General features: G+C 44.8%; 1 protein-coding gene across 18 annotated transcripts in view; it reads left to right on the top strand.

Annotated features, from left to right (window-relative positions):
• Positions 1-23,566, top strand: part of ZNF618 (zinc finger protein 618) — a 162,180-nt gene that overhangs the window by 118,167 nt on the left and 20,447 nt on the right. For 7 of the 18 annotated variants that reach the window (XM_056350960.1, XM_056350965.1, XM_056350954.1 and 4 more), the window contains 7 exons: positions 130-165; positions 929-1,006; positions 2,036-2,125; positions 9,557-9,745; positions 13,283-13,366; positions 14,492-14,548; positions 21,518-21,562. In XM_056350960.1, the coding sequence (XP_056206935.1) occupies positions 130-165; positions 929-1,006; positions 2,036-2,125; positions 9,557-9,745; positions 13,283-13,366; positions 14,492-14,548; positions 21,518-21,562 (579 nt within the window). The remainder of the gene's footprint in view (positions 1-129; positions 166-928; positions 1,007-2,035; positions 2,126-9,556; positions 9,746-13,282; positions 13,367-14,491; positions 14,549-21,517; positions 21,563-23,566) is intronic. The other 11 variants (XM_056350958.1, XM_056350967.1, XM_056350963.1 and 8 more) reach the window with 7 other exon arrangements.

Genomic DNA, 23,566 nt, shown 5'->3' with positions numbered 1-23,566 from the left:
AAGCCTGGTTTATTCTGTGGGGCTGAAATATGCTGAAGTGGTGCGTGAAATACAGGAGGAATATAAGGCCATTTAAGAGGATTTAATTTCTGTTTTGTTTCTTCCCCTCCTTCTTCTATTCTGTGTTAGTTTTTAGTGTGGAAGGGGCCCCAGAAAACCGGGCAGGTAAGCTGAGATCCTTCGTGTGCTTTATTTCACAAACCTTTTCAAGCATTCAGTAGTTCAGGCACAGCAGGTCTGATTCTACACTTGTGAGAGTCAAGGGAATTTTGTCACTGATTGCAGCGGGAGAGGGAGCATCCTCTCTCCCTCCCCCAGTGTCTACAGCCTTTAGGTTGATGCCCAGCCCTAGTAGCTACCAGGCTTTTGTTGTACATACAATTGATCAGGCTTCTGGAAATCAAAGAAGCAGGTGTTTCATGTCTTTGGTGATTTAGTGAATTGTTCAAGGCATAAATTAAATTATTTTATAAAATGGGTTGGGTTCTGATTTGTTTCTAGCTGTGCTCTTAGATGGTAGAAAGTCACTGGTCAATATTCGTTAGCTGACTTGCTTGCAGACTGCATTATCATGCCCACTTTCAGACAGTATAACATCATTAGATAGGAGATGCACTGGAAGAAAATCAGAAAATATGGATCAGGCTTTGCAGTGTGTTTGTTCAGTCTTTCTCTGTATTTTTTAAACATTACGTACCTACAAGGCATGTGACTGGGCTGGAAGTGAGGGTGATCCTGGGGTACCTGAGGAGGGGGAGGAGGAGGGACAAATCAGACAGAGAGGTCATTGGGTTTATAATTCCTGTCTTGAAATCTTGTTACAGATCAAAATGTCATTACAGATGCAGGAGCATTCGGTGCCCATGCAGCTGTAGAAGGAAAACCTGAGGGTGTTGTCAGCTCTCTTGCTGGTTCTGTTCTCTTGCAGACCCCTATGACCAGGCTGTCATAGCAGCAGATGAAGTGAAGGAGGAGGAGCCGGAACCGTTCCAGAAGATTGGTCCAAGTATGAGTTATTATACAGCTTCACATGTGAAAGAGAAAGCGCAAGGGCTTCAATCTGGCATTAGCTGGAGTACCTCTAGGAAAACCAGAAAGCACTACATTACACAGAGGTGTTGGGACCTTAGGGGTGCTGAAAGATGTATTTAGGTTCAAACAAACATTGAACACCAACAGCCCTGGCCCTATGAAATGCAGCTTTGTGGTGTTTTCTGCTCAAGAGTTCTGCAAAGAAAAGAGGAAAAAGGTTGAGGAGAAAAGCAAGCTGGTAGCGATTACAGAAGATCTTAAGGTGTATTGACAGAGTTGGCAGGTGATCACATTCCTACTGCCTTTGTGATGGGTTCATCAAACAAATGAGAGTTAAACAAGCAGAGGACCAGACTTTGCTGAAGCATTTCTCTGAATTCTCCATTTTGGAAAAAGTTGATTAACCCTGGATTTTCCTTTGGCTTGCAGCTTGCTGTCAGTTCTGTACTTCCTGGCACTGACAAGAGCGGGAGGTGTCAGTGTGTGGTTACACTTCCTCATTATTTCAAGTACCTCCAAAGCAGGAATTAGCAGTTATCACAGAAAAAACCCTCCTCCTGCAAGAGAAATCTACAATCCCAATATGAAAGTTCTTTCTTAAACTTGACAGTTTGTTTCTTAGTTTGACCGTTCCTGTTGTCCACACATCACAGTCTGTAAACAGAAGACAAAACTGTGTCAACTGTAATACAGACTTTAGAAATGGATTCTCTCCTTTGTTTTGCAAGCTTACTTGCTGTAATTTTGGGATAGTCTTCTGCAGCTTTTTCAGTTCTACTGGACTTTTTATGCACGGTCCATCACTGGACACTGGCTTTAAATGTTTCCTTTGCTGGGGAAAAGGATGTGTGAATTACAGGGCAGATAAGTTCCACGTGCATGAGGGTTATGCTCTAGTTTTTGTCTCCTGGCTAGTTTCTATGTAAAAAAGTCAGGAGCTTGGTGATTGTGTGAGAGGGTTCTGCACTCCTTTCTGATCTTTGTGTTTGTTTCATCTTCACAGAAACTGGCAATTACACCTGTGAATTCTGCGGCAAGCAGTACAAATACTACACTCCCTACCAAGAACATGTGGCGCTGCATGCACCTATTAGTGAGTATCCTGGAGATCTGTTTCATTACAGACTGTGACTTACAGTGGTTGGTGGTAAACACGAGGGTTGCAGGAGAGAGTATAATTCTTGTGGATCCTTCCACTGGGCCTGTGGGATTGCAGCTGGCAGGACATAGATCATGTGCTGACCAGGGCACTGTAAAGCTGAGCTGGAATCTCCTCTCAGAGGGACACTGTTGCTGTTAGGTCTGTAATGTCACTGAACTTTTACTAAAGTCATGCAAATCTATGTATGTTCCTTGGGGGGTTGATATTTTATTTTGTTGTTTAACTGAAGTGATGCACAAAATTTCTAGACTCCCCTAAATAATAACTGGACATACATGCTAGGGAAGAAGCATCTTTCTTACGAGCTTCTGAGAAATTATTTCAGACAGTGAGTTAAAGCTGGTTTTCAAAATCATGTAAATTACCTTGGCAGCTTGCTACTAAATCACAGGCAATAAAATATTTATTTCAGGGAGCTCGGGAAAAGGCAGTTCTCAGCATACTACACGACACTACGATCTGCACTCTGGAGGGACACTACGGTCTGCACTCCCCAGACAAAGGGGAGGTTTTAATGAGCAATTAAGTGTAATTCAGTGCAAAATTTTAGTCTAACAGTTGAAAGAAATTCCTGATACATGCTGGTTTGGGATGCTTTAAAAGTATGCAGAGAAGTTCTTTACACCTGAACTTCATGCTTCTTTCATAGCATTGCCCTGGGCTTTATTGCGATTTTAATGCTGTGAGCCAGCACGGTTGCCCTTCGCCCATGTCTGTGCACTGCCAGTGTTTTGGCTGATGATGAGGATGGGTGTAGTGGATTTCTTCAGCTGTGATGTGCAGCCAGCAGAGGGAGTGCACATGCCTTCCTCACCAAGTTCAGCTTCAGCTTAGGGTTTAAAGTTATTATAATGAGGCAGCTTTGGTTTTAGACATACAGAAAATAAATGTGGAACATAGTCCACCAGACCAGGACTTCTAAAGTGGATCAAGGCTTGGTGGCTCTTGACAGCTCTCGTGCAGGTTCTCTGAGGCACGGAGATGGACCAAGATTGTGGTAGAAGGTGTAGGGCATAAAATACCTCTGCTGCCATCATCACAAAGTTAGTCTTTTTATCTCCCATCTGCCTGAAGAAACTAACGCGGTGCTTATGATTGCACATGTAGCAGTTATTCCTAAACATCCCTGCATCCCCAAACTCCACCTCTTAATTGAGGTAGTTTTAGGTCCTCAGAAAAGCCATTGGTGGTGATCAGCAGTAGGTCAATCTCCTAGTATAAATGGGCCCTCAGACACCAAGGGTTTGGTGTCTCTAGTCCACCCCTGTACAGATAGCTCAGGAGCAGTGTGCTGTAAGGACTGTGCACTGAGTCTCTGCTCAACAGTAGCAGATTCTTATTTTCCCAGTACTTCCCATGTCAAGGGGCTTTATCACTATGGATATCTCTCCGTCCTCCCAACTATCTGTAGTAATAGGATGCAGCTGCTGGTTCCAGTCCAGGCTCTCCAGCATAAAAGAAAAACACAGCTGGTTTTCTGAGAGGTATTTGCTTGAAGTGGGCCCTGCAGGTCTGACTGCAGATAGGAATGGTCCACACAGATGGTCCCCACGGCCCTTTTCCCTGTGCAGAGTGCAGCTGCAGGGTCCTGATGCTCGCGTTTTGACTCCTGGAAGCCAGTTTCAGAGGAGGAGGCACATTCATTTGAATGCTGGGGTTGAAGCCATCCTTGCACCATGGTTTCTGCAGTAACCTTTGTGAAAGCCAAAGAAGCTGCCCTTGCTGCAGACTAGGCCAGCAGTCACAGAGGTGTGCAGATGGGTTTCCAGTCTTTTCAGCAAATATCTTTTAACTGTGAGGACACTTAAGATCAGATCAGGATGGTGTTTTCACAAGGTTTAACACCCTCCCCATAAACTTTTCTTTTTCCTTTTTTTTTTTTAACCTTTTTTTTTTTTTGCTTTCCTAGTTCCCATGACCAGCAAGGTTTATAATTTTCAGTGACAAAATATTAACCCTGATGAGCTTTACTGGAGAGGGCATGATTAGCTCCCAAAGCGGGCTGGCCAGTACATCCTTCCACCTTTCTACTGCTCAGACTCTGCTTTTTCTATAAACCAAGGTCCTGTGAGGCAGCTGTAAACCCATGACTTTTGAAAAGCACAGCTAGCTTTTCTTGGGCCCTAGCAATCAGAAGAAGTAAAGCTGAGACTGTGTCTTTACCCTGGTCTTGATCTTTTTATATAAGGCAAATGCTGAGAAACTAGCCTTAGTGGGACCGGGTAAGGAAAACACTTCAGCATTACCAGTTCAAACTTTCTGGGTCTCTCTGCTTGAGTGCAAGCTTCCCTTCCGGAGCCTGTCTTTCTGGTTTTCTTTGATAATGGATAAAAATCATCGAAAATGGGCTAAAACAAGGACTCATACCCTGCAGGGTCAATAGGACCTTGCAGGATAATTTTTGGTCAGCGCTGCTGGATACCTGCTGTCTGGAAAAGAGCTCTGCTGTGGGGTTCCCTGGAATTGTTAATGCCAAATGTCTCCTTTTAATTTTCCCTTTTGTTGGTGAGGAGTAGGGGCTTTTTCATGTGCTTAGAACTGGGCTATTACTCTTTTTAAATACATATTTTTATACTGTTTCTGTCAGCCTGTTCGCTCTTTCAGAAGGGTGTCAGAGGCTCTTCCCAAAAAAAGTGGATTGTAGGCACATTCGTTGTCCCCATTTTAGAATTGTTTCTGAATGGAGGTGCACAGAGGGAGGGTTCAGAGATTTTTCTCTGTCCTCCTCCAGGCTCTGTCTGCTCTGTAAGATGGAACTGATGTAACTGTATTTGCAGGTGGCTGGCATATTGTGATTGCTTATAGATCATGTATTTACAGCACAGAGAAAACCTAGTCTGATTGGGATGTGGACTGGCTAGAAAAGTCATCAGGAGTGGGTTTTAGCTTGGTAAATACAGGTTCAGGACTGTGCCCTCACCACATCCTTTTCTGGTAACTGCAGATAAAGCAACAGATTTGCTGGTCATGGAGGTGTGTGGTGAGAGCACTCAAATCGGCACAGCTAACCATGTTTGTTCCTTCCAGGATGAAAATCTAAAGTGATGGCAGGGCCCTGAGTGCACTAGTAGTTCTTACTCAGCCTGTCCAGCCTCACACAGGGCCTCTGCCCACATTCAGATCCCTATTTCAGCCCAGCTTTGGGCCACCAGTCCCTGCCTGAGCCACACTGTTGGCTGTTGGTCTCCAGCTCAGTTGTAGACATGCCCATGCCATGGATCCCATTGCTCAGTACCCCAACCTGTAGACTGACTTCCCAACTTGATGTCAACCATGTCTCATCACTCTGGATCTCCGTGATAACTGGTATGTGTCTGGCCCTGGTTGTTTTCATCAGGGCTGATCCTGCTGCTGACCTGTGGATTAACTTCTCAGCTTGAATCGTGATGATCTGGACTCTTGGTTGAACCTGGCTGTCATCTCTGGTCCTGCCTTGCTCACTTCTCTCACCTCTCTCAGGGGCTGTAGGATGGGTCCCAGCTGCTGAAGACCCTGCCCTGCCAGCCCCATGGTCATACTTGGCTCCGTAGGGGACAGACAGACCTACATCCACCCTGTCACCTGAGATGCTCAAGGAAGTTCATCAAGCCTCTCTGCTCAATTACTCTTCTTACTGTGAAGGGCACTGGATACAATTTGTTCATCAAAAATGCTTAAATGCAGTGTTTCTTAAAGGCAGCTGCCACTGTGGCTTTTTCTTTTAGGGAGAGGGATCCTTTTTGGTAGCCCATCTAGTTTCCACACAGGTCCAGCCTAACCAAGAAAAAAACAGATCCAGATTTCAGTTGGATGGTGTGTCTTTGCTTTCTCCATCTCAGTGAGTGAAATCTGTGAGTTCAGATGTTTTTCCTACTCTCTGATCCCACAGTGCCTTAGCAACAGGTTCCCCTGGCAGTATTTCTTTGTATGTATAAAGAAGCACATTAAGAATTTGATATGTTTGAGCACAGGGTTTTTCCTGTTCCCAATAGCAGAGGTTTCTGCTGAGCTTATTGAATTTCAGGCCATTGTTAAGGAATCTGTTCCCATCATACTCACTAAAGATAGGTTTTTCTCCAGAGGTGATGGCATAATTCCATCTGAACCATCCAAATGGTTCCTTACCCATCCTGACAAAAATTTCTGAAAAAAATTATCTTTCTGACAAAATGTGGTACACAAATCAATAGCCAGAATTTTTAGCTGGAAAAAGCGAAGTTACTGGGATAATCTGATCTCTGTTCTGTTGTGGTGGTGCATTGTGGTAGTGTGTGGATTTATGTTTTTTTCAAGGAGACCTGTTGAAATGCCTGCCACATTTTCTACTTAGTGCTACAGCTTTCTAGGGCTTGAAGGTCTTACCAAAGACAGGCAAGCCAGGAAGCACCACTGTGATCTCTGGACTGACCGGAATGACACATGCTACAGGATTGCCTTGATTTAATTGGTCATGTATATGTTTTAGAGAGACATCTAATCTTGCTGTTAAGAGCGACAGAAAATACAGCAACCTCTTAAGGTAATTATTTTGATGAATTATTACCCTCACCAAATTAAGACTAAAAATATCGAGCTGTAGCTTTCAGACACTGGATCCTATTTATAATTTTGTCTGCTAGATGAAGGAGGACTGAGTTACGAAGTTTCTGTCCTTTCTAGACCTTTGTATAGCCTGCTGTCAGGTCACTTTGTAGTAACTAACCTCCCGGTTAAGCTAAAGGAGTGACTTTGTGTTTCCATTGTAAGGTGTGCTGTTCTTGTCCTTCGTTTATTCTCTTGCCTTCTCATCTGAATATTCTCAAGTCTGTTAACCACCTTCATGAAGGGCAGGCACCAGCACTGGGTCTAGTGAGGGAACTGAGAGCTAACAAGTCTTCCTGATCCCCTTTAAAAGTGCCCTGATTGCATACCCAAAGAGTACCTCAGACTTTTTAGCTACATCATTGCCCTGGGAGCAACTCTGCAGCCATCATGACTGAGCACGGCGATGAGCAAGTTCTTTTTCCTGCTGCCCAGGCAGAGTCCCCCATCTTTCACATATCACCTGTATTGTCTGTGTTCTTTAGCACACTGTGTGCCAGTCTGTGCAGCTGTAGCACAGGGCACACAGTTTACCGAGTGACTAGGGGGCATTCAGTGAGAGTTACTCTCCACACTACTCCTCTCCTGCCCTCCCTTCCTCACTATGTCAGCTTCAACTGGGACATCTCTCAGATGCTTTCGGAGAAAGTTTAAAAAACTTCATAGCAGCAATTATGGGATCATCTGTTCACAGTGCTGTCTTCAGTCTTGCTGTCTAGCTGCAGATTTTGAGGCAGGAGGTTTTTGTAAACATTCAGCAACTCAGTATTTTCACTTTTGGAAATACCTTGAACTTTGGAAATACCTTGCCTTTTCATCAGCCTGAGGCAGTGAGTTGCACAGTGAAGGTGACTTTTTAAGAGCAGAACAGAGGAGCTACATTAATGTCTCTACCTGTGTTGCTTAGTCTTCAGAGGGAATTTGTCATCTGATGAACTAAAGACTAAAACTTTTTTTACCAATGAATTATTAGCATCCTTCATACTGTTAGAATACTCTTTTGTCTGTCTTGCATTGCTGGCCCAAACTCTGTCTCTGCCTAGTGTCAGATGGAGCAGCCTTCGCTCTGCGGTCTGAGTGTGAAGACATACTTGTTTAAGTTGGAAGAGAAAAGAAATAATTTTGGAGGCCTTCATAGCACTGGGGCTTTTTTATTTGGCTCTCAAGAGAGCAGTGCCTGGACTGCAGAGAATTTGCAATGATGCTCTTTGTTTCTGACACCAAGTTGGCTGGTTGCAACTTCTCTTGGTATGGAGGGGGAATAAAGCCGCAGTTGGTGGGAATATGCCTGGTGGGAAACTAGATGACACATAAGCAGGAAACTGTCGTATCTGACTACGTTTTTGCTGGCGGTTTGGCAGCAACTGGAGGAGGATTGTCCATGGAGATTGAAAGGAAGTATAGGAAGCGAAAGCAAGCCTCCTGCCTATTCAGCTGGCCAGAGACCAAGCAGAGAAGTATCTTGACCTAAACTATGAGGAAACCTAGTACATAATCTCCTGCAGAAGTTCACTAACATTAACAATAAGTGTCATTTTGGATCTGTGTATCAGATCAGTTGAAACAAAAACCTGTTTACTTTGAGTATCTTTTTGCAAGCCGCTTTGAATGTACACATCCTCCCTCTCCAGTGCTGCTGACTGCTGACAGGGAAGATAAGAACAGTTCGCATTTGAGGTCTGCATCTCATGGGATTTGGGAAATAAGGATCTAGTCCCAGTCTAAGTGACTTTTCTCCTCACCTGTTTCAGAGTCAGGCTGTTGAGCTGCCATGGCAGTCCATGAGAGAACTGCTCAATATGGATAACTATTTCCATATAAGATGAACAAGTCCTAGTGTTGCCCACCCAGCTTTAGGCATCCTGAAATATCACTCTATAAAAATTACTGGCAGTGAGCTTGGGATGTGGGTTATGTGAACCTTGTTTCTTAGTGATTCTTCAGGGCAGATGGTTGTAGTGAGACTTGGGCTTCAGGAACTGCACCAAATTTCCATGGAAGAAGCCACTGAGGAATGAAAGAAGGTTAGGTTTCTTCTCTATTTTTGTAATTATTTTTTTTTAGTCCATATGGCCTAGACAAAGGGCTGTCCTCCTGAAGATTTTTCGTATGACTTTTGGCATTGAAAATTCCTGGTGATCCTCACTGTGCATTGCAGAGACCAAACTATAGATACATACAAAGAGCATATCCCAGTAACACTGAGAATTTCTCCACATGTCACCAGTACTCTTCTGAAGATAAGGGCCAAAAGGCCTTTCCTGACTTGCAGGATGAGAACTCTGCCTCCTAATTGCATTCGATTACCAGCAGCCCCCTTTCCTTTGTTTTTGGTTAATGAGACAAGGAATAGCTGGAGATCTCTAGGATTTATGCAAAGCTCAGCTAACAAAGTTGTAAACTTCTCCCTATTCAGAGCTCTGGGTATTAGATTAGAAACCTGCTCTCAAAAATCAAACTCTTACTTACATAGAGATGAAGGACAATGATGCAGGTACACCCAGCCAGGCCATGGCAATCAAATAGTGCTCCTGGATGGATGGGGTGATTCCTGCTGGAGGAGGAATGGGTTGGTCACGTGGCAGTTAAAGGTGTGGAAGGGAACTAACAAGCTTCAATAATCTGTCCCCTCGGGTGAGCGGGGAAAAGTTTTGTTACATGGGATCGGTGGATCCACAGTTGCTGCAGGTCCCCACGCAAGGGTTTTGTGAGCATTGCTGTTAGAAAGCAACCCTCCCAGAAGGCACACGGTCTGGGAGCTGACTGACTGTCCAGGCACTAGTTCTGAGTGTTCATATCCAGAGTTCTCTCGATCTCCACTCTTCGTGGCAGTGAAGACACAGGCGAGCCAATCCAGCAAAAAAACACCGGCTTCAATAAACCGATGTTCTACCCTCCTGCACCGCACCCCCTCCGGTGTCCCACCGGCATCCCAATCCCAGATGTTCCGCGCTCCAAATTCTGGATCCCCAGGAAGCAAGGCCATCACAGGTACCAATTGCCTTTCTACCATCAACTTTCTTAACTGCTTAGTGTCCAGTCCAGCCCTGGGTTGACTTTTGACCCTTCCTGGACTCAGTCTGATCCATCCATGACTGTCCCAGATAAGCTACTCCCAGAAGCAGTTGAGGGGATCAGATCCTTTGGCACATTATATATAAAAATTTACATGAGCCATAGGTCTTTATAACTTCTTCCCAGAGACAAGGTGGGGTTTTTGAAGCATCATGCTAACCACAAGGTACAAAAGACCCTGTTTCAAATCCTGGTGTCACAAACTGAGGAGAGCTTCCTGACAAGGGACTGGCATAATGCCTTGTCAGGTGTGGGGATTTTTGTTTGGTTTTCAGCTTTGTTTGGCATTTAGTGTTTGTTTCCCTCAAGGCGATATTTTCAGGGATAGGCCTGTGCCTGAGGAAATGAAATGGAGTACAGGTGTTTTCACAGTGCTTCACTCCCCACAGGAACCACCAAGAAATAAGGTGGGCTCTGGCAATAAAATTAATGGTACAGAACCATTACAGAGATGTTAGGACACTCAAGTTAAGATTGGTCCTTCCATAGTCCCTGTTTCCTCCTTCCAAGCAATATCAAAACTTAAAAAAAAAAAAGGGATAAAAAAAATAGAAAGCAAAGAGCACAGAAAGATAACTATTAATAAATAGGATGTGAGACACAGCATTCACATGTCCAGGCAGCAGGGAAACACTCTCTTAAATCTGTCAGGTTGGTAGATACATATTCCATCTTGGTACAAAAGAAGGGCTGGTTAATCAGCTGGTGTTTAAATGCCCCTGAAATGTCTGGCATGGACAGATGCTGAGTAGCAGAGGTGGCTGTGGTGGGAGAGACCACAGGATGTTCAACACGGGTGCTTGTTAGATAGCACACACTCCCACAGGTACCAGATGTTGCAGTGAGTGACCTGTCTTCTTACAGCTTGTGGGTCCTGAGATTTCATATTGTTACTGCACCTCTTAAACATTTGTATGATTTTATTACTAATTTGATGTCCATCCAATCCAACCCATGTCAGAGTTAAAGCTGAGAAACCTTTTTCATTATTTATTTAAACCTGCAACAACGTCTTCCAGTTTCATGTCTCTCACAAAAATGGAAAAACTGGGAGCCTTCCTGGGGCAGAGGCCAGATTCATCTGAGCAGTAGCTGGGAGGTGTTTTTTGTAAAGGCACTTTTTCCCCCCCACTTCTCTAACCTAAAAGTGTATCAGTACACTGGGTAAAAACTTTTGAGCTGTTCTCTTCCTGTATGGAGGAAGGAATCGCATGATGCTTGGGCCTAGTAGATCAATCTTCAAGAAACTAATACTAGTCTGGGGGTCCTACCCTATCTTATCTGGTGGCGTCATTTCTGTGGTGTCTTTCAAGGCAGTGTCTTGTACAAAGGCAGTCTGAGCAGTTTCTTGAATTTCTGGTACGAATGCATTGACCATAACACCTATAGGAAAACAGTCTCCAGAAGGGATGCCTTCCCAGCGCTGCGGTTAGAGACATTACACTGGGCCTGGATAATACCAGAGATGATAGAGTACCACTCCACTGACAGCATCTCCACAGGCGCTTAGTAGAGTGGCACTTAATTTGTCTGTACAGATAATTTTGCTTTGCATGCCAAAGGTTCAGTTTGAGGAGAGAGAGAGAACTTGTGTCAGCTGCCCTTTGCTGTGTGGGAGGGATACAGTAAGATCAAGGAGGTGCACTAAACCAGCTTTTTCTTAATGCCAGATTTGGAGAAAAAAAAAGGAGAGGAGGACAAAACTACCATGCAATTTTTTTCTGAACAATTTTGGAGACCTGCAACTCACTTCTACTTGTGACATAAGCCGGGATTTGAACCTGGGTCTCTTGGGGGGTGGGTTGGCCTCATCCATTTTGTCGTGGTCTCTTTTTCCCACTGTGCCATCTGATTTTCTAGTTATTTCAGGCCTCTCATTCCTGTTATTTATCTGTCGGGGGGGTGGACTAGATAATCTCTCCAGTTCGTTTTCAGCCCTGTTTTGTGTGATTCTGTTTTAACTGATTTGATTACCCAGTTTTCTTGTTCTACATTTTAGAAAGAGTCAGGATTGTAGTAGATTGAGAATTTAAGAAGCCTGCTTAGGACTCAAAGGGTCCACTAAGGACTGGCTGGACCAAAATTCATGAGCTGGGAGCTTGATGCAGTTCAGGTCTTTTCTAGCCGCATCAGACATAAAGCCCATGTGTCTGAGCCACACTTCAGCTTCAGCACAGGGAGGCTGTGAGGCTGCGGGGAGCTGGGGCCTCTTTACGGAAGTAATAACAGCAGTTCTGACCACTCCAGCGATCTACAGAAATACGTAGCGAAATGATGATCTGATATCAATTGTCAACAGTCCCTGTCATTCCTGAATGAGACTTCTGTCCCTCAGCTCCCTCCCTATACAATTTGTGTGCTGCTGATCCCAGCAGAGCCTTGCAGAGCCATGTTCAGATGAACCCATTGGGTGACAGTGAGCTCCATGGGTGAGTCCACATACAGAAGAGTCTATACAGCATAGACCATACACATTAGTTTGGCCAGTTCACCTTTTATTGTATTTATTTGTAGTTTATCCTTTGAGTCAGTACAGTAAAGACATTTTCCCAGACATTGCGATCCTAGTTGAAGTGAGATGAGACCTCACAGTATTTGTACTGTTGAACTTGTGCTAAGGAACATCAGCTTGAGAAGGATGGGATGCACCTCAGCTGTGCTGTACGGTGATGTTTCAGGACACGGCAGCCAGGGTCAGGAACCACCTCTGCACACTGGAGGAGTCCTCCCATTACAGTTCCTGGAAAACAGCCCTGCACTGCTGCTGAAGCGTGCGAAGCGAGTGAACTGCTAAGAGCACTGGCTGGCAGCATGCAGCAGAGGAGCAGGGCCTGCTTGCTTGGTCTTGGGGAGGGGTGAAGCACCAAGTTCAGTGTGGGAAAGTAGAGGGCCAGGGGATCTGCCGTAGCTTTTCCAGACATTGTGGGCAGGCTGTCAGACAGCCTGTCAGTCCTCCATTCGAATGTTTCTGAGGGAGTGCTTAGGAAGCAAATGCAGATTGCTGGGAAGCATGGGGAGAGCTGGCGTAGTGCTTTGGTAGGTGACTCTCTTGCATGTTGTGGTGAAGACATGGAGTTCAGTCTGCAGACCTGGTGGTCACCTGTGCCCGAGACTTTAAGGGCTGCTTATTGCCTTAAGGAGGAGTAAGATAAGAGTTGGGTTTTTTTGCAGGGGAGGAAGCCATGACCCTTCTGGTTCAGTCAGGACTGGTGTTCATGGGCTCCCTAAGAGCCAATCCAGGCCACCTCAGCCAGAAGGCATTCAAGAAAAATACCTACCTGTTACCCCTTCAATGAATCTGGCCCATTTGCCTCCAAAACGAGGTATTTGACCTTTCTGATGTATTCAGGGTATGCGATTATGTGGCACAGGAGCATGTTGTCTTGCCTCCTGTCGGTGTGGTTCTGCAACCAGTATTGACCAGTCACCATCCCTGCTTTGTTCTCCACCCAGCAGAAAGTGCTTTCAGCAGGAGAGTGGAAGGCAAAGCGCAAAACAACTTTGAAGAAACAAACAGCAATTCTCAGAACTCCAGCGGTAAGTGTGTTCACTCCCTCCTGCTGTTGCTTACCACGTCCCTCTCGAGAGCAGGATTCAGCTGTGATCGGTGATTGTTTATATATTTGGGGTATATATTTAAGCTTGCAGGCAGCTAGCATTCCGGGGGTAGTGCCCTCTTCTCACTCCTCCCAGGTTCCTGGCACTCCAAGCCTGTAAAAAAGGTGATGCGGAGATCCTGCTCCCAAGGTCCAGATATTTTAGCATAGATTTTTCAGTGGGGAGCAAAGATCTAGAGAAAGGGGAATATGGATGGACATAAAGTGTACTTGTTCTTTGTCTGTGTATCAGTGAAGTCCTTGTGAAGCAAAGCCATTTGCAGCAAGCAAGAGAAATTTGAAGACTAAATAGAACAGCAGTTTGCATATTGCAGTGATGCCTAATGTGTCAGTTTATTTGCACATCACTGTAACCAGAGTCCAGGTGTTTGTGAGTTCGCTACCTGAAGGTTACAGCATACCAGATGTGTAGATGTGGGACCAAAATACATGTGCTAGAAGGAATTAAAATTTACTCCACTTCTGGAGTTTCTTTTGAGTTTTAAGTCCAAGTGGTAGTAACTAAACATAACCACGGGCCTAGACAATTTTGTTTAGGTACACTGTTTATGGAGTTTTCTTTACAAGTAGAGTTTTATCCTGCCAATGTACCTCCCTCCGTTCAAGTGGGACACTGCCATTCTTTTATGCTCCTTAATTGGAGCATAACAGACAGACCAGATGAAATGTTAATTTTGGCATCTTGGTGCAGAGATAAATAACAATCCAGCAGAAAAGGCTGGCCTCCCTCCTCTCCCCATTCAATAATACCAAAACATGTGGTGTTCGCAACGCTGCTAGCTGGAATGGACAGGTAAGGGGAGGGATTTGTCTCTGGAGCAGGTTACACAGGATCTGTTGTAGGGCTTTATGTCTGCCTCTGAAGCAAATAAGGGGCTTTTTGGAACCACGTTGGAAAAAAAGGAATGAAGTGGTGCTGCAAACCCGCATGTGATAGCAGAGTGGATATTAGTGAATGGGGGAAAAGTTGTGTGTTACTAAAATACTGCATGTTATGTGTTGGGGAACAATCCTGTACTAATCCAAGCATTCACCACAATTACAGCTGTTCATTCGGGGACAGAAAAACCTAAAGAAAAGAGGTGTAAGCAGAACCCATCAGGTGAGCTTGTCTCTGTGTTTCAGGCCCTTGTACTCTGTAGTCCCGTTCCGCATGAGCAGCAGCAGTCAGGAGTCCTTAGAGGCTGGCCAAGTCTGTCTTCAGTCAGCCCCACCAGGCTGGTAGACATGACACGCGACAGCGTAGTTCACCGATGGCCAAGAGTTACTAGCCTGACTTGCTGCTCTGAAAGTGGCCACTTGCCTCTCAGCAGGTCTGCTCCTCATATCTTGTCTTCTGTGGGTAGTACGAGTGGTTTATCTGAAGGGTTTCAAAGCCTTTAAGTGCTTGGCTTTACATGCCAATGTATCGTTGGGTTCCTGACTCCTCTGGGGCCCTTTGAAAGCAGCAGCCTTAGATTGTTCCTTTTTTATTCCTGTCAAACCCTGTATAGCCTACAGAGGAAGGATAGAATTATCTTCCTTCATATCAAACAGCTTGTCCCTAAAGTGAAGAAAGCTGCTTTGTAAAACCTTCTGGCTGCAAACCTCCTTTTGTTAAGTTATGCAGGAGGAGAAATGAAACTGTAGCGTGGGAGGGGGGTCCAGGAACCACTGACAAAAAGCAGACACAGAGAAAGAGTGGCTGTATTGAATAGTCCAAGACTTCAGTTCTGTCTGAACTATTAAATACTGACCTGTTGTTGCTGTGACACATCTCACAGATTCTCCCTGCCATCTTCTTGTACCAGCTCACATCACACCCATCCTTCCGAATCTGTTTCTGTCTGAACTGCAACATTTAAATCACATGAATAAAAATCTCACAGTAAAACTCAAAGTCAGAAATTTTTACAAACTGAGTAGTGAGTTTCATACGATTTGCCTCGTCTTACTTCATTGTAAGAAGTGTTTCTGTCTGCACCACATGTATTGGCAGTTTATTTTATGGCTTAGTCTAGGGCCTGGCAGGCTGCAGGGGAGTTGCAAGGTGCTCATCTGAAATTTTATTTGAGCTGGGAAACCTGAGGTACTTGAGCGAGTTGCTCAGGACTGGTTTGAGAGGAGTTTGGCTCTGGTTGGAAGTACTTTTCTGCATTAAGCAGCTGACACACTCCTCAAAGCCAGAGTGGTGCATGGAGATGTATAAACTTCTTCCCTTTTCCCCCTTTCTTTGTCTATCCTGCATCCTCTTTTCTTCCCCAGCCCTGTGTTCCCCCCTTGACCCCATCTTTGTGCTGCTTCCTGTGTGTCCCATTCAGTGCTCTCTTCCAGCCTCTGCACCAAGCCATTTCTTCTCTTTTATTTCATGTTCTCAGGAGTCGGTCTAAACGTTCTCATTGATAGCAGCCTGATGAACATCACCATGTCACACTGTGAATGGCACTGGTGATTAGAGAAGGCTATGGAGAGCCCTGCAGGTATCTGCGTGCTTGGGTGACCAAGCAGAGCTCTCAGTAACTTCCTTTTCAAAGAGCTGGCATGTCCTTACCTCCCCGTTTTCCTTATTTCCATAGCTGTGTTTCAGTAGGTGGGACAAACTCTCTGTGGCTTAGTGTTCACATGTGTCATGTGAACTCTTGGGAGTAATTCTGGCATTGTTGGCTTGCCCTCTCTTGAGCTCCAGCCAGCGGATTTTGCACAGGCAGGAAGGCAGCTGATGATAATGTGGTTGTCTGGTTGTCTGGAGTGAGGGGGAGGACAAGCAGAGAGGGAAGATCAGCAACAAAAGCCACCTGAAATGGATTTGGATGCATTGCCGTAAGGAGTCCTGTAAGTGGGAGTAAGACAACTAGCATGGAAAATGTTGAATTTCAGATGTCTCTTCCCTAGGCATAGCCCCAGTCATTGCCATAGTGAATGCAGGTACCTGGTATCCTTATCTGAGTAAGCTGGCATCTTCTTGCCTATAAAACAGCTCCTGTTCTGCATCACAAACTGCTTTGTGGGTGTGTTTGAGTCTCACTGACTAGCAGAAGGTCTGTCTCCCAGCAGGGCATGATGGAGCCACAGAGTGGATGGAGGATTGTTTAGCTGCCCATCCACCTCGTGAGTGGGAGAGTGTCCTTTGTATTAATGGGATAGTCTCCACAGTCCCTTAAACTTGCTTTTTGATGAAACCTGGAAGTTTCACAGTGCTTTAAAAATATTATCTGCTAAAATGCGCAGATTGCTTCCTTGTTCTTCCTCTGGAGCAACAGGCAGCCAATGCAGTGGTCCCAAGTCGCGTGAAACTTGTGATGATTCACTGCTGACCTAAGCAGAGTCCAGAAAACAATGACATAACCTGATCCTGAAAGATAGAGTTGCTCATTGCAGTGCGTGAGATGTTACTCATCTAAGGTGCTGTAAAGCTGCTTTCAAGAAAGCACTCCTTGGTGGTGGTTATCCTGCTGAGTCTTGACACATGCAGGGATTTTCTGTACTAAATTTGCAGGAGGCCAAACAATATTTGAAGGCCAGCTTGTGAAATACTCTTCTTGCAAAAGTTAGTGATTGTCAGCCTGAGCATGGGAAGGAAAAAGGCCCAGAAAGGGGCAAATACATGTATTGTGTTCAGTAGTAAAGGCTTGCTGCCTTCCTCTTCCACCATGTGCAGGTGGAGTGGGTAGAGCAGCATTTGAGTGGAAGTCTGCGGGCTTGGCCCTGGCGTGATGTAGTTGTGGTAACCACAACTACACTTGATACTTCCCAAGCTTTTGGATCTCTTTGTTGTTGCACTTTTCATCAGACATCAGAAAGCCTTAGGGGCAACAACCGTCTCTGACTTGGTGTTTACAGCGTAATCCAGCTGTGATCTATTGTTTTGGACGCTATGGGTGACTCTTTAGTAAAACGAAGAATTTGTGGTTACACCACCTGTAGGCCAAGAGGAATGAAAGAAATTGTGAGGCTTCAAGAAGAAAAAAACCCCAAAACATAAAGGAAAAAAAAAGCTCTTTAGATACCTTAAAATACAGCCGTCAAAAGGAGAAAACTAATTGAAATTGACAATATTTGTTGATGTCTAAACTTGCTAGACATTACCAATGCGAAAGAGAGAACATTTAAAATTATGTAGGGAATTGGGAAATACTTTTAACTTTCAAAGTTGATTTAAGCTGTGTAAGTATGTCTCGATTTCATCTGCTGCATTAGGTAACTATTACTGTCGTAAGTTCCAGTGGAACAAATTTTAGCATTTACAGTTTTTAAAATGTCAGTGCTTTTCATTCATGTTTACCTAAGGAAGCTTTTCTTTCCAGCAGTGTTTATTTCAGACTGCGTAGAGGGGCAAGGGAAATATCTTCTTTTCTGAATCAGTTCATGCCAAGCTGAGGTGAGACTGAGACCAAAAAACAGTTAACTTCCTCCTTTCGATTTAGAAGTAAAAATGTTTGGAAAAGGCTGAGAAGTGCCAGTTCTCAAAATCGGTAGGGCATAGGACCAAACTTTAAACATGAGTTCAGTGGGATTTTCAGAAATGACAAATCTGTTAGTCTGTCATTTCCTGATCTTATATGCTATATTCTTTTTAGTGAATCAGTTCTAAGTGCAAAATATTTTTAAGTAATGCACTTTATTTTCCTATGTATGCAGCACGCTTGAGATAGTTCCATGCTACAACTGGATGGGAATTAAGAACCATAGTATATTGTAGGATGCGGCTTATGTACATTTTCACTAGCTAAATATAACTATCTCAAGCAGAAGGATAATTAGAAATGTCTCGTTCACCACTTGCCACATAAACCCAGTATTTTTAGCTTATGTTAAACAGGGTAGTCTCTTAAACAGAAATAGATTGTATGTCTTTCTTGCTTAGCAACTAGCCAGAATTAACCTTTAGTTTTATGGAAAGCAGCAAAAAGGCAGAGTGCAAATCAGTGTTAAACTCATGATTTAAATCTCTTCTGAAGCTTTGGTGGTGCTGGGAGCAGACATGATGTCTGCTTGAGTGTCCCGTGCAACTTCTGTTGCAGTAACAGGAGTTACTCTTGCCCTGACAATGCCAGGTCCCCATGTGCACCCAAATGGAAGGCCAGACTTAAGAGCAGTGGCTACTGCCATACTTTTTGTTTTGCCAAGCTGTTTTGCACTGAAAGTGCAGGTGGTCATGGTGCACATATGGGGGGAGTCAGCTAGGTGTGTTACAAACACTGGGATCTTCCTCCTTCTCTGTTGTTGGCCATGCATCCTCCTCTGCTCTTTCTATGCAGTCCAGTGATCATACAGCCCACCTGGTTGGATTTCTTCTGGGAAGAAATGACTAGGATTTTTGGTGGGTGAGTGCAGCTTTAATACTTGGGGCATAATAATTCTTGATTATTGATTACAATCTGATGTGTAGCACAGCCCAGCCAGCCTCCTGCGCCTCTGCTTCCTGAGATGCACCCAACTGTCTTACAGGTTGTGTCAGCTGGACCGAAGCACAAAGTACAAATCCCATTCAAGTGGTTCATCTGTTGGTAAATCTTTCTCATCTGTTGCTTGGTTTGCGAATGGTACAAGCCTTCTACTGCTGTCTTTCCATTGAGGTGGGAAGTCCAAGCCTGCTAATGATCCAGTTTGAGGAGTGAGGAAAAGTGGGGGGAGTTATGTGAGTACCCACATTTTTGTAACTAAGCTGTGCAGAGCACAGGTGATGCTGATCATGGGGCAACACAATTGCACATGCGTAGAGCTGCATTTTTCAAAGCAGCATAAAAATGATGTGCCCAGAAGAGGGATTACTATCTGAGTGCAGTTCTCACCATTAGAATAAAGAGTAATATAGGGAGAGACTTCAGTTAAGCAAGTGTCGCTTGCTCAGTCACATAAATGAGAGTCTCTGTGTCCACTGGGCTTTTGCATGGAATTGAGGTTTCTGGGAACGAACTGTTAATTTCTGGTGCCACGTTCATTTAAGTTATTCCAGACTTGTTACGTTGAACAGGCAACATGTAGACAGGCAGAAGGATGCTTGGGTTGAAATAACCACTCAGCAGCAAGTCTCTGTGGGTGATACCCTGCCAATTGCTCAAGAGCCCTGGGACACCAGGAGGGACGTTGAGACAATATGTATGAAAGACATTGAGGCAAGAGGTGAGCAGTCAGCAAAATTGGAACAAACAGCCAGTGGTACAAGCTGTGGATTGCAGTCTTCAAGCACAGATATGCTGGGCTGGGGCTGGACAGAACATGGCAAAAAGAGTCACTGATAGACCAATGTATGGGCAGAAAAACATGAGCTCCTGTTTCAGTTTTGCCTGGAGAATCTAATATTAGCATATCCCCAGACCAAGCCACATTATCATTAGTCATTTAAACTGATACTTCTGCGACTGTTCTTTGAGCAGGTGGCTTTAGTTGAACTGACTGTGCTGAGGCAGGGACATTGCAGTGCATGGGTAACAAAGTGGCCCATAACACAAAGACAAGAAAAATCCCAACAGTCTTTCTTCGCTTAAAATACGTAGTAGCAATGCTTGGCAATGGCCGGAACTCCTGCTGCAGACTGACAGCGAGTTTCATGTGCGTACGAAGTCAAGCATAACGAGGAGCCTCTGTTGGCACTTCTGGCTGGAAAGTGGCTAAAGAGTATGTTGAGAACTCATTGCAGTGTATTACGTGGTGTAGCCACTGCTGTGTGCTGGGTGCCTCTTCCAGATGAGGTTCACTTCTGGGGGAATGGTAAAATGTTGGGGTTTGGCCCTCAAAAACTTTACTTGCCTCTGGGGTGCTGAAAGAGCCCTTTAAAGCCTGAAGCCATGGGACGGTCAGCGAGCATCCGTGTGTTCACTGAATACAACACATCCCAAAGCAGAGGCAGAGAGCACAAGTAGTGAAAGAACGGTACCTAGAGGAGCCTGCCCTGTTCAGCTGCTGTGTTGAACCGGATTGGAACCTGTTCTGTTGAAGATCTTCCTCCAGATACAGACCTCATCAGCTGCAAATAGCACTGTTAGTGCAACATGGAGTAACAGAAATGTGTTGAGTGATCAGCAGTGTTCTGTATCTAGCTGGTGCCTTCCATACATACCCTTCCCATAGCACTGTCTATTCACGTCTTTGCCAAGCATCATCCATGCCTTCATCTTCATTCGTTACTGGCTGGCCCTGCCAGCTGAAGCCCTCTTCAACAGCCCAGGTCCTTACCATGTTGAAATATTTAGCATGAAGGCTCACTGTTGACCTGTGCAGTTAATGAGTTAAGTTTTCCTTCCAAGCAAACCAGTCCAAGTCTGTCAGTCCTGAGAGCCTCCTTCATCGATGCAATTCGTAACTTTGGACCTGGGACCATTCTGTAAATGCATTGAATGGATGATTGAATATTTAACACTAATGGTTTCTTCCCCTCTGCAGGGGTTTGACACTAAAGGACCTCACCTGCAAACTGTAGGAAACTGCACAGAGTCTGAGGTGCTGAGAGTCACTGCTTCTGCTCCAGCACACCATGGAGTGGATGCAGACAGCCCCTGGTTGACCAAGGGCTCGTTGAGCAGCCAGGGTTTCCATTTCTTTCAGTCACACCTTAAAGAGAGGCAATCTGCAAGATGTGCTGGGCAGAAAATGGGTATTCTCAGCCTGAAGTAGTGTGCACTGCTTAGAACTCTTTCCTTTAGCATACCATCCAGTGAGGCCAAAACGCCTTTTTTTCCTCCCAGCTTCAGTCTGAGGAAGCTGCATGGTGAATCTGGGAATTTGCATCTGGGGCCCCCAAAAAAGCATTTGTAAATGATTTCTTGCTCCCTTAGCTGTTCTGCTGCTGCCCCTCCTCACTTGTCTGTTTCCATTACTGTAGCATAGGGTGTATGTTAAAATCTCTGGAGATTTCAAAATGGGAAGGAAAGGCACAGATTCTTAACCATGAGAAACTTAGCAAGACACCAAGAGAGAAAATTCACAGCTGGACATGTCGTAATTTGCGGTAAATTAAGACCCCCCATCCTGCCACATTTAAATCTGAAGTGCGGAGTGAGGATAAGGATCGGTGAGCAGATAGGCAGAGCCTGTGTGGCATGCAGCAAGGTCTCTGCCAGTCTCAATATTTAAATCTCTTTCTTTTTTGCAGAAACCGCAAGTCCCCTGATTTCAAATCCTTTCCCGCTTTTACAAAGTAAGTGTAATGGATGTCTGTGGTGCTCAAAGGCGGGGACTTCCACCCTGCAGCCATGCTGGCCTGCCCTCTTAGCATTTTTTATGAATAAATGGGGTTTTTTTATTGTGAGTCTAGGTGTCAAAGAACAAAATGCCTCACTTCTGTAGCTCTGGTTTCAGATTTAAATGCAACAGAAATCCTTCAAGGTGTTTCTGTGCAGTATGTGGCTGCTAGACCATTTAGACTCATTTACAACCTTTGGGAGTTAAGTTTTGTGAAATACATCAATAATACGTATTCTGAGAGACCAAGGGTTGAAGACTGAAAATGAACCCATGTTTAAGTTACATTTACTCACAGGAAAACTTCTTTTTGTGGCTCTGCTCAGTAAACACCTTTGCAGAGACAGTTCCCTTTGGCCTGAGAGCACAGGTGAGAAATGGGAGCCCAGGGCGCAGTGGTGAGCATGCAGGAGTGGAAGGAGAGCAGGTTTGGGGTGGGTGGATGCAGGTGGTCTCTGCTTGAGGTTCTGCCCTGTGTGCTTGATGCTTTCAACAGGCGGAGCTTCGTCCTTTGCCTTACAGTGTGTTTGGTTACTGCTTGGCTTGCATCTGGATATTAGGGGTGATACTGTGCCAGCCTGGTATCCGGGACTGCTGTCTCTTAGTGCAGGAGAGCCCTGTGTGCTGCACCCTGACCGTGGCCACAGTGGTGGTGGACACTTAAAGAAGTGAGAGTTTTATTTAGAACATGAGAGTTCACATTGGAAGAGAAATCGAATCAGTGCAAACAAATTTAACAACCATGATGCATTCGGGACTTCAGTTTTTAAAGCACACGTCATTGCACCTTTTTATGTAGCCCCTGGTTTGTTGTCTGAGATGGGTGGAAGCGATAGAAGTTCTGTTTTCAAGAAACTTCTGCTTATTTTGGTGTGTGATGGCGTTTTTCTAGGAGACTGCTGCTGATTCACATGTGGCGTTTAATCAGTTTGTATCAAAGGTACGGGAAGATGCAGTTACACTGTTGTGAAGGTTAAAACCAATGGAAACATTGGGTGAAAACACTGCGAAGTTTCCCTTACAGTTCTTCTGCATTTGTTTTTCGTCAAAATGTGGACAGAAGTGTTGAAATGTGGGTCCTTTCTGTTGAGAGAGCTGCCTGGGGGTCTGCTCCCTGTGCTGCCATCAGTCATTGAGCTGGCTGCTGGGTTTCACTTGTGCACAAGCAGCTCAGGGTGGTTTGTGTTGAAATTTTCTGTTAAAAGCTCTCGACTCATGTTCAGTCCTGGCCTCAAACCAGGCTCTGCTATTTTCTCTGGCTTAGATGTGGCAATGAGAGTTAACATGGGAATTAGAGTGATTTATTTAACCTAAGCACAAATGATGTTTTTTCTCTGTCTTGGCTTATATAGCCTGCTGCCTTACTCTAGAGCCTTGTTCACTGGGTATATATAAAAAGCACTAATAAAAGTGTCTAATAATAGCCTTGGGGAAAGATGTTTTAACTTGTGCAACCAACTGTGAGTGTTAGTTCTGTGTGGCTCAAGGGACTGAAGAGGCTTCAGCAGCTGATGGTGCTTCAGGTTTCTGTAAAGGTGTTTTCAGAGAGTACCTGGGCAACCAGTAAGGGTGATGTGACAGCATGTCTTGTTCAGAGTGGAGAGGGACCTGGCTCACAACAGAGGTCAGTTTTTCTGGGGAAGGACGCTTTTGGGGGAGAAGGAGTACTTTTTGTGCTCAGCAGCCCACATCCCAGTACACCACAGACAAATGTCTCTTCTTTTTGGGGAGGAAAGCTCTTTGGTGCTTGATAGGAGAATGAAATGCCATTGCTTGGGGATGCCAAATGCTTGAGTTTCAGACAGCTTGCAAGACGCTGTTAGAAGCGCCCTGGGATGGGTGTTTGCAGTTCTAACAGCACAGCACTGCTTGCTTGTAGCAGATTTTCTTGTGCTTTCCACTGTGCAGCCCTTGCTACGTTGTGGGAAAACTTGGGAATGAAAGTCAGACTCTACTGAGA

The sequence above is a fragment of the Falco biarmicus genome, chromosome 9 (genome assembly GCF_023638135.1).
Source record: "Falco biarmicus isolate bFalBia1 chromosome 9, bFalBia1.pri, whole genome shotgun sequence".
Classification (NCBI taxonomy): Eukaryota; Metazoa; Chordata; class Aves; order Falconiformes; family Falconidae; genus Falco; species Falco biarmicus.
The sequence above is the reverse complement of the archived record's forward strand: the minus strand, read 5'-3'. Positions and strand labels throughout refer to the sequence as shown.